The sequence below is a fragment of the Plasmodium gonderi genome, assembly GCF_002157705.1.
Source record: "Plasmodium gonderi DNA, contig: Chr03, whole genome shotgun sequence".
NCBI classification, from domain to species: Eukaryota; Apicomplexa; class Aconoidasida; order Haemosporida; family Plasmodiidae; genus Plasmodium; species Plasmodium gonderi.
The window spans coordinates 985,533-1,002,360 of record NW_021628927.1 but is presented as its reverse complement, the minus strand read 5'-3'; the positions used below and the strand labels follow the sequence as shown (position 1 = coordinate 1,002,360).

At 24.1% G+C, this 16,828-nt stretch overlaps 1 protein-coding gene across 1 annotated transcript; it reads right to left on the bottom strand.

Moving 5' to 3' along the window:
- Nucleotides 1–9,179: 9,179 nt before the first annotated feature.
- PGO_032010 (early transcribed membrane protein) lies at nucleotides 9,180–9,713 on the bottom strand (the record flags this gene model as incomplete). The annotated part of the gene is made up of 1 exon (XM_028686182.1): nucleotides 9,180–9,713. The coding sequence occupies one exon, from the start codon at nucleotides 9,711–9,713 to the stop codon at nucleotides 9,180–9,182; it is 534 nt and encodes a 177-aa protein (XP_028541983.1).
- Nucleotides 9,714–16,828: the final 7,115 nt, after the last annotated feature.

The following is a 16,828-nucleotide window of genomic DNA, read 5'->3' as shown; positions in this document are numbered from 1 at the left end:
ATATTTAATCAGTAGTTAATTATATATAATAATTTTACCTACAAACCACTACTTCTACTAATAATAATTCATTTTTTATACATAAATACATAACAAATATTTTTATTTTTCATATATTTTATATTATTCGTGTGTTATAACGTATAGGTTTGTCATTTATTTTTAAGCAATATGTCTGTGTTCGATTTTGTGTAACGTTTTTATTTATTTATATATATATTTTTTTTTTTTTTTTTTTCTTATATTTTCATTCATTTAAAAACATTAAAACATCCGATGATTATTAAGAAATAAAAAGATTTAAGGGAAATTATTTGGCAAATTCTTATGCTTATTTTACTTGTCACAAATTTAATATATATTATGACCTACCTAGCTTGTTCAGTTATTAATATTTTAAGCACCTTTTGCCTTACATATTTTTTATCGTTATTAATGTGGGAGAAAATTCCCTATTTTAAATAAGTATATTTTTCTGTCTATAAAATATATGTAAAGAATTTTTCTTTTGCCTTTTATTAGTACTGTCTTTTAGTTTAAAAAAAAAAAAGACAATCCTCTTTTTACATATAGCTATAATATGTTGTAGTAGACATAACAGTTTCCCTAATGTGAGAGATATTTCTTTTTGGCTTTTCCTAGCTACTGGTTTACTTGTTACTTTAATACATTAATCATCTCTGTTTATTTATATTATACGGAATGCACAATATATTTATTAGTTCATTTCTTTGAACCTTGTTTTTCTATATTTCAAAATTTTTTTTATAAAAATAAAAATACACATTTTCCAGAAGTACTTTATTGGGATAAAGTATAAATTTATTACCTATGCTTAAAGGATTATATATCATTTAATTCATGTATAGTATTTGGTTAAAATTTTTTATAATTTTACTTATGGAATGACTGCAAGTTATAAGAAAATTTTATTATTATTCTTGATCTGATTATCAGTGTTAAGATAATACAATTATTATGTAGTATATATGGGGCATATATAAGAAACGTGAATAAATTCTTATAAAAAAACCTTTTCATGTAACATAGGTGTCCACAAAACCAAGTATCTTAATTGTTCTTAATATATATTGTTCATATATAATTAAATCCTGGACGATGCAATCTACAATTTTTTTTTTTTCGTTTCTTTTCATGTCTGTGTCCTTTTATTGAAGAATTAGATTCATCTAGCTTTCTTCAGAGAGATAGGGAAAAAAAAAAAATTGTATCTCTTTTTATTTAATTCTGTATCTTTCACTATATATATATGTGTATACTATTTTACAGAACCATACTATTTCGCAACAACCAAATTAGTAATCTATAACTTCTGAATGTATAGTATTTTTGAAGTTACCGTATTATTCTCTCATAATGAATGTGTCTGAAACAACTTTCCATTTCACAACTTTTTATAACTTGTAAGAATTGGATATAATAAAAACTAATTGTTAACGTAGTGCACCATTACACATTTAGTTTCTCTTCAAGCAGTAATGCAAATGTATGTTACTATTTTTTCCGAGTTCTATAAAACTTTTCATCATCACACGTGTTAATGATCTCCTGTTTTCTGTTAATATTCTCATTTGGAAATAATTATACGAAAATATTTCATAATTTAACCATAATATAAAATGAATCTTTATACTACCTAACGACATAAATCACATATATATACAGATGCAATTTTGTTCTTTGAATTATGCCTATATTGCCTTACTAGTTTAAAGAACACAAATAGAAGAAAATAAGCATATATTTACAGTATTATTACAAAAAAAATATCACATTCTATATATTTGATTATAGATAATTTTGTAGTTATGACACAAAGTGTAGTTTGTCCTATATCCCTAATTTTTTATAAAATGTGACGGAAAATTGATGCAACTAAATAATCATCTTTTAATTCTTTGATCTATTCTGAATTTCATTATTATAGAAAAAAATCAAATTAGAAAGTAATGGCTTTATTTTTCTTAACAAATGTATATGTCAAAAAAATGTTTATTTTCATATCTGGCATTGATATATATATAAATAAATATATATAATAATTATTCTTTCCATTATTAACTTCCCTGTAGTAACATCCTTTCATATATATCAATAATATGCACATAATAACATAAAGTTGATTCTCCTATTCCTACATTCATGATTCTACATGACGTAAAACATAACAAACCTTTAACTTATATTTATGCATAAGATTTGATACTTACACTATTTCTACTATATTTGGAGTATATAACATATAAAATTTAAAAAGGATTTTTAAATAATTTATAAAACATTATAAAAAAATCTGCAATAGTTTGTATATCATTTTTATAAAGCATTAATATTATTTAAAATTGTATTTTATATAAAATCGAAAAATTCCTTCTATTCATATTTTCATCATTGACTATATGTAATTAAGAAATTATTAAAATGGCTCATTTTGCAGTATAAAGACACATCTAATTTCAGTGCAATATTTACACATTTTCTGCTACCTTTTTTTTTTTTTTTTCTGTTACATTCATTTCTTGTATTTTTATAACACCTTCCTTTACATAAAATGTGTCCTAGTAATCTAAAATTAATTGCAAGTATTCTATATAATAGGGCTATAAGCATATCGTCATTTGGGCGAAGCAAAGTAGATCCTTATTTATAACTATTTCATATAGAATATGTATGAAAACGATAAATTTTTACTTCCTTAAAAGCTAGTTGCAATAAACATTATTAATAAAATTTGATAAAAGAAATAGGAATATAGTGTCATATTCTATTATTATTTTTGCCACGTCGGAAATACTATTTAACAAAAAATTGAACATCATTTTAAGTGTATGGCTTTTTATCCAATTTTTTTCCCCCTTTTATTAATTAGTCTTTGTAATTGTATCACTATGAAAAAATGAATTAATCAAAATATGATCAGAAGATCCCTGAATTAATTCTAAGTCAATGCACCATGAGTACGTATTTTCATGATATAAGAAAATTTAAACTATTATAAATAAATTTATAAATATATATATACATGTATATATAATTAAGAGAACCCTAATTTTAGAATAAGAAACCGATAGGTCCATCATGATCATCTGCCATAATCATCTTTATTTCCTTTAACATTACTCTTTGTCATTTCATGTTTTTAAAAAATTACCACATTCGTTGTAATATGACACAAAATAAGCTATTATTTTTACATAATTGTAACCTAAAATATCTAAATAGCTCTTTATAATAATTACAATAGTTATATAATTATAAATTATGTGCTCTTATCACTGCATGTCATGTTATGATCTGCATGCTCTTTTGTCTATCTTAGAAAAATAAGATAAATTTTTTTTTCCTTTTTTTTTTTTCACAAATAGTGCATTTATATTTTAAATAAGTAAATGTAATTTAATACAGCCTAAGTAGATTAACTATAGTATAATTTTAACAGTCTATATATAAAGATATAAATTCATAGCTGTTTATATAATGCATCCAATTAAATTTATAATATTTGTTAACTAATTCAGCAATTATGTCCTTATTACTTGTTTGACTAGAATATCCCCCCACACACTTAATATGAGCTATTCATATTATCACATTCGCATTCTTGAAATTATGAGCTTTGGAATGTTAGAAATTAAGAAAAAAGAAATCATTTGCTTCAAATTATATAAAATTACATGATAATATTTTATTTTCCATAGACACTCTAATACAGAAGAATAAATGGAATAATTTTTTACTCATATGCATAAGAAATAAAGTATTCTCTAAAATAAATATGGATGCCGTTCATCTCTATTGTACCACAATGTACATAATTTCTAAGTCTATAACGCATTTGTACAAATTTTGTTAATTACATTAAAATTGTTGGAGATTTGGATCCAACACAATATATTTTTATTTACACATACGAGAAAATGAAAAAAACAAGTATTTATTATAACGAAATTAAAAAAAAAAAAAAAGAGATATAATAATTTCATATAAAATTATCTACCTAACTAGGAAAATATTAGTAGTGCCTAACCCTTATTTAAGTGAATTAATTCAGTAGATAGCAATGAGGGAGTCTCGTGTTGTGTCTTGTAAAACAAATCTACTCTTTAGATCAAAAATAAGCACATATCTATGTATATATATATATATATATATATATATATATATGTATACATATTTAGTTCGTTCAAACATCTTCATTCCAGATTGTTCAAATTAATATGCGTTATTTTCATTCAAGAATTACCGAATTTTGTTCTAAAATGAAACAAAGGCATTTACAAGTTATATTGTTTCGTTCATCTCCTTAAATTCTGTTTTTTTCAAGTAAATCATTAAGTGTTATATACAAACGAATCCGGTATATGAATTTTTTTTTTACACTTCTTTTACCTTTTTCCCGAAAATAAAACATGTTTTAAAAAAGTAGCATGTCCTTCTACTTCCTATATTGAGCTTCCCTAATAATGGCATAAACATAAATATGAACATGCGATCGTGATCTTCCTGCATATTTCTCAATCATTTCGTTTGTTAAATAATTCGAAACAGACTAAAAATGGAAAAAATGTTCTCTGTGATGTACATAATATAATCCTAAATATGTTTACACATATTCATATTGCGAAAAACATTGGAACATGGGACTTGTTAAACTGTTATCGTAATATCTTAAGAATTTATAAAAGTAAAAGGATTAAAATTATAGAAAACATATATTTTTAACATTTTCGTTTTTTTTTTTTTTTTTTTTTTTGGCCATTTTAATTTATGTACAAATGCAACCCTCCTTATTATGAAACATATAATTTTAGCTCTTTTTTTATGATTCTTAAAAAAGCTTTCTAATATTTATTTTGCTTTTAAAATGCTAAGTATGGGAATATAATGTTTATTTTTTTTCATTCCCTTTAAATATATTTTTGTGTGTTAAAAAGTCTTTTTAAAATACTTAATCTGCAGAGTGTGTCGTGAATTTCTTTTTTTTTTTTTTTTATCTATGTGACAATCACAAGAATGTGTTAATTAGTTATAATTACAATTTCATTTTCGAACGCACATTTTATTTTGCTATGGGTTACACACTTATATTATTTCTGTAGTTATCTCCTTTTAAATAATTATTTTAAATTTCATGGGTAGGATAAAAATATAATGCTTTCTTTCACTAAGTGGTCTCATGTATTATACGAGCGTTTTGTAAATTATAACCTTTTTTTTTTGTTGCAAAAAACGATAAAAATTCAATGGCATTGTGCTTAAATTGAATTTTTTATTTTCTTTTGTAATATTTTACTTCTCCACGTGCGTATTTTAACAAGTAGGTTATGTAAAAAAAAAAAAAAAATTAAAGTAAATATAATAATAAAATAATATGTATAAAAATATGTATCTATTAACATGTGCCCATTTTCGTATTTTCTACCCATACCACTAATTTCTAGTCCTCTCTTAAAACATCACAACATGCTGCACATACATTGAATAAATCTCAAAAATACGTTTTTGAAACACAAATTATATGTTTAACCACAATACAAACAAAAGTTTTTATTTATTTTCGGGTCAACTAGAGCACACATTAATACGTCTCCTCAAGTGGTCAATTCAACGCTTTAGATTTCATCTAGTAACATAAGGCACCAATTGATAAAATTGTTGTAGTTAAATAAACATAAATCTATAGTGTAATCAAATTAAAAAAATAAAAAATAAGTTTTATAAACTGAAAAAGAGAAAAGTTTTTATAATATTATGTAATTAAAATGGAAAATGCTGTAAATAATAAAACTATGAACTAATTATTTAACATGGTTCCTAGAAGAAGAAAAAAAAAAAATTTGCTATAAAAATATGGTCAAAACGAATTAGATGTAAGAGTTTAATATGAAATAACATTTAGGAAACACAATCATAAAATGTAAATTAAAATAAAAAGCCTTTTTTTTATGTAAAAATATGACTATTTATACACCTCTTTCAAAAGAATTTCATTTTTACATTTATTAGTTCCATTTTCATTGTGCTTCTCTGATCGTACACATTTTCGTTTAAAAAATTTAAGACCACATTAATTTATATTTAATTTACTTTTCTTCTAAATAGATATATTCTATTTTACATATTCGATCAAAATAAATATTTATAAATGAATATTTATTATAAAAAAAAAACAAGCAAGCAAACAAATTCCATCTTGAAAAAAAGTTTCTATGTTGTCATTGTGATTTTCCACTTGTAAACCAAATGTTAAAAATGCTTTAAAATAATGAAGATTTTTTTAAAAGAATTACACAATTTACACATTTTTTTAATACGTTCTTGTTAATATTTTGTAATCAGCTGACATTTATAAGAGCACGTTATAGCATCTTTTTTTTTATTTATTTATATTTTTTTTTTTTTTTTTTGCATTTTAAGTGACTCTATTTAAAATTTCGATTAATATCACTTCCACGAGATAATTCACTGTATTTCTATAAAAACATTATTGAGTAGCAAAATGAATAATGGATACAACTTAGAAAGTGATTCTCTCTATGAAAATATTACACAACTAACCAACGATACTTTGAGTTCAACACCAGTATTTACTAATTTCATTTCATATGCATCTGCACCATATGAAAACCAAATAGCAACTACACTCACCAACAGCGTAGCTAATAGTACTGTTAGGGGAGCTGTTCAAACTGTTGACAATAATATAAGTGATATGATTTCTTCATTCTGGGGCAACGAAAATAACACTACAAAATCCTTATTTGGTGCTAACACATCTCCTCCTAATTTCAATAATGATACAAGTACAGGTACATCGGGTTACATATATAGAAGAGAGGGAAAAGAATTTAAATACTTGCTAAATATTTTTATGTTCTTTTTACCCTTCATTTTCCTTTTTATCGCAATTCATCTTGCAAAGACTTTGTACGATATAAGAACAAATGTTGCTTATGTTATGCACCAATGATGTTTCAACATGTCTTTTTATTATTTTATATAAATTAGAATTCCTTTTTTATAAATAAAAAATATATTACCAAAATATAATACTCTTCTTTGTTTTTCAGAAAACACCAATAGGACAATCGTATAATGAGTTATGTGATTATTTTTCCAATACTCATGAGGGTGAAAACATTAATGAACCAGAAAAAAACAAAAAATTAAGGAGAAAGTAAATTGCCTAGGACCCATGCCCAAGAGAAATCCCCAATTCAAGCGTTTAAAAAATAAAGTTAAGAAGGGGCTTCCAACAGTGCATAGTCTTTGTATATGTGATAATTCTAAGGCTAAGAAAAAAGAAAAACAATTTAATCTTGAATGTGGAAATCCTGATAATCATGAGACTATGCTTATTGAACCTACAATTGATAAACAAATTATAGGAGCGGTTGCACAATGGAAAGGGGAAAATGATGAGTATGATAACTCCAATAAAAAAACTCATACTATGAAAAGAAAATCAAACGAAAGAATCATTCTTGAAGTAACGCAGCATGTGAAAATTACCTATGAATCTGAATACGTAGAAACGCATGTACAGAAAAATTCTAACGATTTATAGTCAGTGAATACATACACAAAATTATCAAATAAGAAACATCTACAAATATTAAAATAGTAAGTGCAGTAATCTGTGGGATTAGAAAATTAAAAAAAAAAAAAAAAAAATTATACTTGGAATAAATTAACGCCACTTCTGAAAGCAGACTTAACATTATAATAAATTCTAAATATAAATAACACCTAAACCCATACGACCGGCTTGTTCTATTTCATTCTACAGCATTTATTTAGTAAATAAGTAGAGATTATTATAAATGTTAATATATTATAACATGTGTTTCACTTGGGATTAAATAAAATATTCCTGAATAAGAAAACATTTACCATACATGAATGTACAAGAACTTTGGAATAGCAGCTTCATTCATATTATGGACACGTATGTATATTACATGAAGTTATGGGGTAAAGGAAAAAAAAAAAAAAAAATAAATAAATAAAACTTTTTTCTCTTGCTTTGCGTTGCTGTAAATGTGGTAGAATATTTATTCTTACAACAGTACTGCTCAAAAATATTTATAAATAAGAAAATTAAAAAGTTAATAGTAAAGACAGTATATTCGTTTTACAGAATTATCAATTGATTATTAAATGTTTCCAATTGGTAGATGTACCTTCTACAACCATATTTCCCTATCCCTACGTATGTCTTCGAAGAGCGGCACCATAGAAGTACACATAGGAATATAACATGCGTGAATCATAATTTAGAAAGCTGAACCAAAATGAAATGTTGAAATAAATTATAAACTACGGATCATTTTTATAAATGTAACTATTAAAATATGAATGATCTAAATAATGCTAAACGAATATTATTATACACATAGAAGAAACCCCTTTTTTATTTTTAGATATTATGTAAAGAACAACACTTCTTAGCTGGTAACTTAATGAAATATTACAGGTCTTTATGATTTACCAAGAAGACGAAAAATTTGTACGCCTCCTTAAAGGAATCAATGAAAGTTTCTTTTTTAAAAAAAAAAAAAAAAAAAAAAAAAAATTTTATTTGTACAAAAATTTTCTATGATCTTTTACTCTCACAAAATAATTACAAATTTACTATGCAATATGTAAGCATTAGGTTGTAATTTTTGTAATGTATTTATTTATATATTTAAGTAATATAAATATATATATAACTGTGTGAAGGATTTTTTTTTTTTTTTTTTAATATTAAAAAAATAAATATATAATTAAATGCTAAAATAAAAAAGACGTTAAAATGTAAAAGTATTATGGGAAATAAAGAAAAAAAAAATAAAATAACTTATATGCGTAAAACTTAAAAGTCATTTTTTCTAGGTAGACTTTTTTAAAACTGTAAAAAAAAATAAAATAAATAAATAAATAATAAAATAAAGAAAAAAATATCTCATGAGTTCTCCCTCTATGCTTCTTGAATAAATACCTTCATGCAACATCAATATGTGGTCTTTATATATGCATATTGCACATCTATGTATACCACACAAAACGTAGCAGAATATACGTACGTACCCGTATACATAATACGTATTTATTTTTCTACACACATATATATGTATACAATATGGTATACATTAGACGGTGTTAATATTTAATTATTATTCTGCTGTTGGTTGAGTATTATCATTTATAGTGGGTTCTGCATTTGTATTGGCTCCTTTTTTGCTTTTATAAATCCCGAAGCCTAATGCACCTCCTACTAGGAGTGCCAATGTTGTAGCAGCTGCTGATATTAAACATAATTTTTTGCTTTTCTTTTTTTTCTCAATTTGTTCGTCAATTTGATCAATTGCTTTATCCCCATTATCTTTTGGTGGGGTCACTGGTTCAGGGGTTGGAGCTGGGACAGTTTTTCCTTGGGATTCTAATTTTGCTGATGTTGCTGAAGTTTCTTGGGTTGATGGTGTTCCTTGATTTGCACTTTTACCTGATGCTGGGTTCGATGAACTTGAATTGGTAGGGGCTGAATTGTTATTTGAAGATGCATTGTTCTTGTTACCACTAGCACTATTATGAGAATGATTATTATGTGGGTGGGCCTTGTTACTTAATTGTTCACAATAGCATTCGGGGGTTAATAATTTTACAGCAAGGAAAAGCGTAAAAACTGAACAAACTTTAGTGAATTTCATTTTTAAGAGTAGAATAATTGGAAAGTAATATAATTTATTGTCGTTTATTCGAAATGAATTTAGGTGTTAATAAGGATGATTAAAAAAAATAGTTTCCTTATTTATACTTGTTTTTGTTTTTATGTTTCTTATATCTAATTAATAATAGATATTCTGTAATACTTTCACGTAATATCTGTGTTAAATAAATTCTGTTATCGAAAAAGCAGTAAAATAATGGCAAAAAAAATAATGCTAAAAAAAAAAATATTATTAAAATCTGCAATGAGAATAGATTTAATATAAGATGTTAAAAAAAAATTCTAAAAAAAATATTGTTTAATATAGTATAATTTATGAATAACACATACGTATATATATATTTATAACGTATATATATTATTATTATATATTACATACCTCTGTTAAAAAGAAAAAAAAAAAAAAAAACTAATCCTTTAATATTTTTTAAAAGGTATATTTTATTCTTTTTTTTTTTTTTTTTACTTAATGGCAAAAACACCTTTCTAAAAGTAAGCAAATTTTTGTTATAACTTTATTTTTTTTTTTTTAATGTTTGTGTTATCTTTTTGCTTTTATTCGTCATAATAACGTAAATATATTTAATTTCTATGAATAATTTGTTTATTCAAATTTTACTTTGTTTAAATTTTCGTTATTTTGTCGAGGGGTAAAGTTAATTTAAATATAAATAATTTAATTAACTTTATGTGGCGTATAATACAAAATTTCAATTTTATATTAAATGAATGGCTTTTGCCATTTTGCGCTCTTGAAAAAAAAAAAAATTAATACAAATTTTTGTAATATTTAAAATTAAAATTTCATCACTTAATACTTATTAAATTATAAAACCCTTCTTTAAGTGTGCATGCATGAATAAATATATATTATATATATATGGCATTGTACATATATATAATAATTATATATTATTATATTTTAACTCTAGCGACACTTCCCCCTCTCCTCTTGTTTTTATTTTATTTTTTATTTCTTGTGTGTTGCTTTTTCTATATTATATATATATAAATATATATTTTTAAAAGAAATAAAATTTTTTCCTTTTCATGCATTTTATGATTGTGCTAAATTACAACAGGAATTTATTTCATAAAGTTAATTATTTTAAATAAAGTAATTTCTTTACCACCTTTCTATTAATTTGCGCAAATAATTTAATGAGTGTGCATTCAATAATATCTGCTAAAAATGGGGGAAGAAAAAATATATATATTTAAAAATAAAGGAATATGTAATATGTACTTATATATTATATGCATGTATATTTTTTTTTTTCACCGCCCCCATATGTCGTTTCTTAAGATATATATATTATTATACATATGTCATCTCTAGGCTTTAACATATTTTTAAACAAATTGGGTTTTCCATGAGTTATACAGAGGTGCTTATATATATACATGCTTATGTATAAAAAGAGTGTTGCTAAGGTGCTATACATATGCATATACACTTTTAAAGAAAATTACGCTTTCTTTTTTTTTTTTGTTCCACTTTTATGACATGCGTTGTATTATAATTATAATACATATATATATATATATATATATATATATATATATATATATATATATATATATATATATATGTATCTATATCTATACATACATTACTAGAGTTTTACATATGCAATTCGAAGTTCATATATAAGTTATTTTGCTCAATGAATACTGTATTATTTACACTTTTTTACAATGTTATAGAAAGCGAGTTTTTGCCCAATTTTCATAAAACGTTATAAAAAATTGTTTTTCGCTAATATTGTTTCCCCCCCTGCGCATTAAAAAAAAAAAAAAAAGCGTGAAAATTTTTAAATTGTTAATACAAAGAGTGAAAGAAGATTTCTTAAAAATAGTTTTGAGAAAAATAAAGCCTTTGAGCAGTTAAATGTACATCCAAAAAAAAGGGTTTTACAAAAAATCCCCATTTATATATAAAGCAAATCCACCATTATGTAAAACTATCCAATTGTTATTGAAATTTATAGGAATGAAAACTTGAATGAAAGTCCTATATTTCGTAAAAAGGATATATTGATAAATATAAAGCAAGAAAATATACATAATAACCGAACCTCTGTAGATTTATCATCAGAATATGTTATATATTAACACATGTGTATATAATTCTACGCTTTTGCTTATAAGTATATAATAAAAATTAGAGATATACATGTATATGTGTACACTTTTACCATTGTGCTTTTATGTCAAATCCTAACATTTTTGCATGATTCAATGAGGATTTATTTTATGCTCACCCAAGGTGTAGCTTGTTAAAATAGACAATGTACACCATTCATGGCTATTCTTACAACTTATTCTATTTTTTCATTGTTAATATGAAAAAAAAAAAAAATGCTATGAAAAGGAATAAAGTGGGAACTTTAAACATGATGGGGAATAATTAATAGCCATTTATAAAAGAAAAAAAAGATATGAATAGAAGTTATAAATCAAACTTTGGATGTACACGTGGAAGGGTAGAGAGGAAAGATTATGTATATATATATGTGTAGTTAACATATAAATCCTTTAACGTTTATGTATATTTTCATAAGAGCTACTGTTTCCTTTAATTCTATAGCAGTGCATTTTGTGAACATCCTAAAATGATATAACAATATATATGCGATTATTTCATCATTGTTTAAAATATAAATAGTATCTTTTTTGTAACATTTTTTTTTTAACCCTAACTAGATTGGTTAGACAATGCAATTTTGTGTCTATGTTGAAATGAATTAAAAAGAATGGAAACACACCATATATTATACGTAGTAAATAAATATATACGTAAGTAGAAAAAAGTAGGAATATATAGTCCATCATCTAATATATTGTACTAATATTTTACACATTTTTGGTAAATAGCCCCTTTCTATTTACAATCCATATATATGTGCAAATGTTTAATTGTAATATTCGGGTGTGATGATAATGCACTTCTGCAATGTACTTCTTTAGAGAAAGAGCAAGATCGTTTTTATCATATTAATTTTTGTGAACAGATTTTTTTTTATATTTTCTTTGCTTCTACAAAGTGTCCAAGTTTTCTGTTTTTGTTTATCCATTCTGCATCAACATTATGAGTGCATATGTAAAAATTAATTGTAAAAAAAATGACGCATAATTGTCTTTTTTTTTTTCATTCCTTGTTCATTTTCCCACTTGAGCGAAAAGGTACAGTATGTAATGATAACAGGTTTTAATAGATGCGATCATTTTCATTACATAATAAGCATGTATGTATATAAATATTTTTTTTTTTGTGGTAAACCCTTCATTAAATTCCCTGGCGAACAAAAAAAATGTGTAAATAGAAGGTCACATTTATAATATATTCCTTCTTAAAATCTTTATTTGATAAGTTTATACATGTTCAACATTTTATAAAGCAAGTGCAGAGAGCAGGAATATTTGTTCATCTACAATTACACACTTTTGAATGGAATATTAATAAATAACATGTTGTTACCTTAGAAAAGTGTACTTAAATAATAAAAAAAAAAAATGCCTGAGCATACAGAAATGAAAAAGGGGTCTATTTTTATATTTGCGTTCGAACTAATTTATTTTTATAAGAGAAAAAAAAAAAAAAACACGCAAATAGCCAATAACAAAATAGCACACCATTCTGAGAAAAAGCAAAACTAGTGAGAAACTATACTTTACTATTACACATAAGAATCCTACAAAATATGCATATTGCCCACATGAATCCACCTTAAGAGGTTTTAATTAAACACGCATATCTTATGATAGCACGAAATCATGGGCGTTGTCCATTTTAGTGCCATGAAAATTTTGTCACCTCAACCCCCTTGTCTCCCTATTGCCCTTTTGAATGTGCTTCTAATTTTAAATTCAGCGTCACTTCTATATATAAATATAGGGGTATAGCAAATACCTAATTGTTCATCCTAAACATTGCGCATTGCAGAAAGGTGCATGGCTTTTTTACACATTTCTTTTTCTGAATGAGCTGAAACTTGTGTTCTGTGGTCCTCCATTGGGAAATGTATTTGTGAACACTTCTTTTGGTGGAATTTTGTAAAAATATTATTTTTATTCCACATTTGAACTCATTATATATAATGTATATACGTATTTTTTTATTTGGAACAGAACATAGAGCTTTGGCAAAATATAGAACCTTAAGTTATTTTGCTAATCATTTTTCCATTTAGATAACAGATGAAGTTTATATATAATTTTTTTGTGCTTACCATCTTAAAGGGGGTTTCCATTTTCTTAGTAGGTTTTAGAAATAAGTTTTATAATACATTTAACCTTTGTATTCCTCATCTTGTGAGAGTTGTAAAACTTGGAAGTATAATTGAATGTTATAGCACAAAGAAGTATAAGAAAAAAGAATTTCGTCTTTCATTTGTAATTTAAATAAATTATTTCCATAAATAACAACCCTGATGTTATATATAGAGTTTAAGAGAGCACTTAATCATATTAGTGAAATAAAGAACTAAAAAAGCTAAAAAGACTTTTTTTTGCATTAATCAGACAAAAAGAATTAAAAAAATTAAGTTGTTGTCAGGCACACATTGTCCTGTTTTCTTTCGTCTTAATAAGAAAAATAATAATACAACCTTTTTTTACTTTTAATAAACAATATTTGTATTTTTAACACAGTTACATTGTGTGCATGCTTAAATATCATGAGCATATTTATACATCAATTTTTGCTTAAAATGTATATGCAATAGGAGAAATACGGCTTACTTGTTGTGTGGCTCGCAGTGGGATGACTAGTTTTGTATATTTTTTCATATATAAAAAATATAGATTTTATTTATTTAGCGAAATATGGAATGTAATTAAATCTATATGTCACCCCCCTTGACGCGTAGTCATAGTTACTAAACAATTGAGAATGTAAGAACTTTTAATTTTTTTTTTCTTTTTTTTTTTGGTAATATTGGAAAAAAATTCTTATAGCAATGGACTTATATGTGCAAAAATTAGTTCTGTTTATTCTTTTTTGTAGATAAAGATACTTGCATCAGAATTGCACGTAATGAAAATTTAAAGTTTAAAGTGTAAAAAAGGGTCAGAATTCATATATTGTCTCCACCCCCATCTAGTGGCTTTAAATTTTAAGTATTACGGGAGATAAATGTGTGTGTTTCAGAATTATATATAAACATAAAATGTTTGTATGTATATATATATATATATATATTATAGGACATAACTTTTCATTAAGACGTATGTAAATATGTCATTGATGTATAAGGGTATAATTTTCATTTCATATATTTATACAGGTATCTTTCTTTCAAGAAGTTATTTTTAGTGTTAAAATTTTTTCTTAAAAAATCATTTATTTAATTTATTTGTTCTGAAAAAATATTGTAAATCAAAAATACGTAAATATTTTGTTAAAAACTTTTAAATATAAATGAGGATAAAAAAGTATGCAAGAATAAATTTTGCTCATATGTGTTAATATATTTGTTAAATGAGCATATAATATATGCATCGTACCTTTATATAATATATTACATGAAGTGCATGTGTATATGGAAATAATATATTTGAAAATAACATAGCATAGTGTTTAAATATAGAGGAACATGCATAATATATGGATTCATTATGAGGTTTTTTTAAATACCGAAATTAACATGACGACTATTACAGGAGCATGGTAATTGCTTGAATTTATTTTACAAGAAAAAAAAAGTATATATTTTACACCTTTATTATATATACACTACTTTTAATATATGGAGGGATCCAAACATTTCCTTTTATGACATGTAGAAAATAATAAAATTTCTTTCACAAAATACTTTCAAGCTATATGGATTCGCATTGTAAATACACATGCGCTACTAATTACAGCTGCCCATAAATATGATTTATGGTTAATTATATATGTAAAGTGTAAATATATGTATTTTTTATAATGTGTAATAATAAAGTCATCTTTTTTTATTTATATATATATTAGACGTTTTAGAATTGTAATAAATTCCAAGGGAAATAAATAAATAAGACTTAATAAAAAAAACTGTCACATTTCTTTAAATTTGTTATTAGCAAAAAAATAGAAAGCATATTTTTATTTTTTTCTTACGTTTAAGCCGAAAACGCACACCTAAAAAAATCCGAGTTCATAATAAAATAATCCCCCTAACACGTATATAATGTGCAAAGATTTCTGGTATTATATTATGTTCATAAAGAACCCTTTATTTTTCTCCTTTATTCAGTTTTATAATATAAATTACTTTAAATTTATTTAAGAAAACTTTTAAGCATTTGTGAAAATGTAAATTACCAAGAAACCTTTATTATATAATATATAATTATGCACAGAGTTAACAAGAATAAGTGAACTTATAAAATGAGTCATTTTTTCCAATTATACATAAATATGTACATTATTTACTTAAAAGGAAGTAATTTCTTTATAACATATAAATAGAATTTACCAAATATTTAAAAATATATAATCTGTTATAAATTTTAAATTAATACTTTTTTCCTTGTCATTTTAATACATTAATATTCCCCATAATGGACACATATATATTTAATAATAAAATATAGTACTAATAATAATATATAATAATAAATAAGTGTGTTTCTTTTTCTGTTAAAAAAGCTTGAAACTTTTAAACAGTACCCCCCCTAAATCTCCATCAATATATATTTTTTTTTTCATGTATCCTTCTCGTTTGCAATATCAAGGAAAAGATAATTTATATTAAATTAATTTAAAATTTTATAAAAGTAAGAACAAATAATACATATATATATTCAAAATTTTAATTCATATGATTGAAAATATCTTCTCCCCGATAATATCATTATAATGATACACACCTTAAAAAGCTTAATAAAGCCATCACAGACCTTAAACGAATTCTCATAAATTATAAAGAATATTACATAAAACAAGTGCAAATTATAAATTTTTATAACATTTTTTTTCATTATAAAATAGAATTTATAAAATTAAATTATAAACATATCTAAACCAATTTATTTATAGTAATTAGAATTTTCATTTATACTTATACTTTCATAATTAATGCTCAAAAGATAATATTTATTTAAATTTGA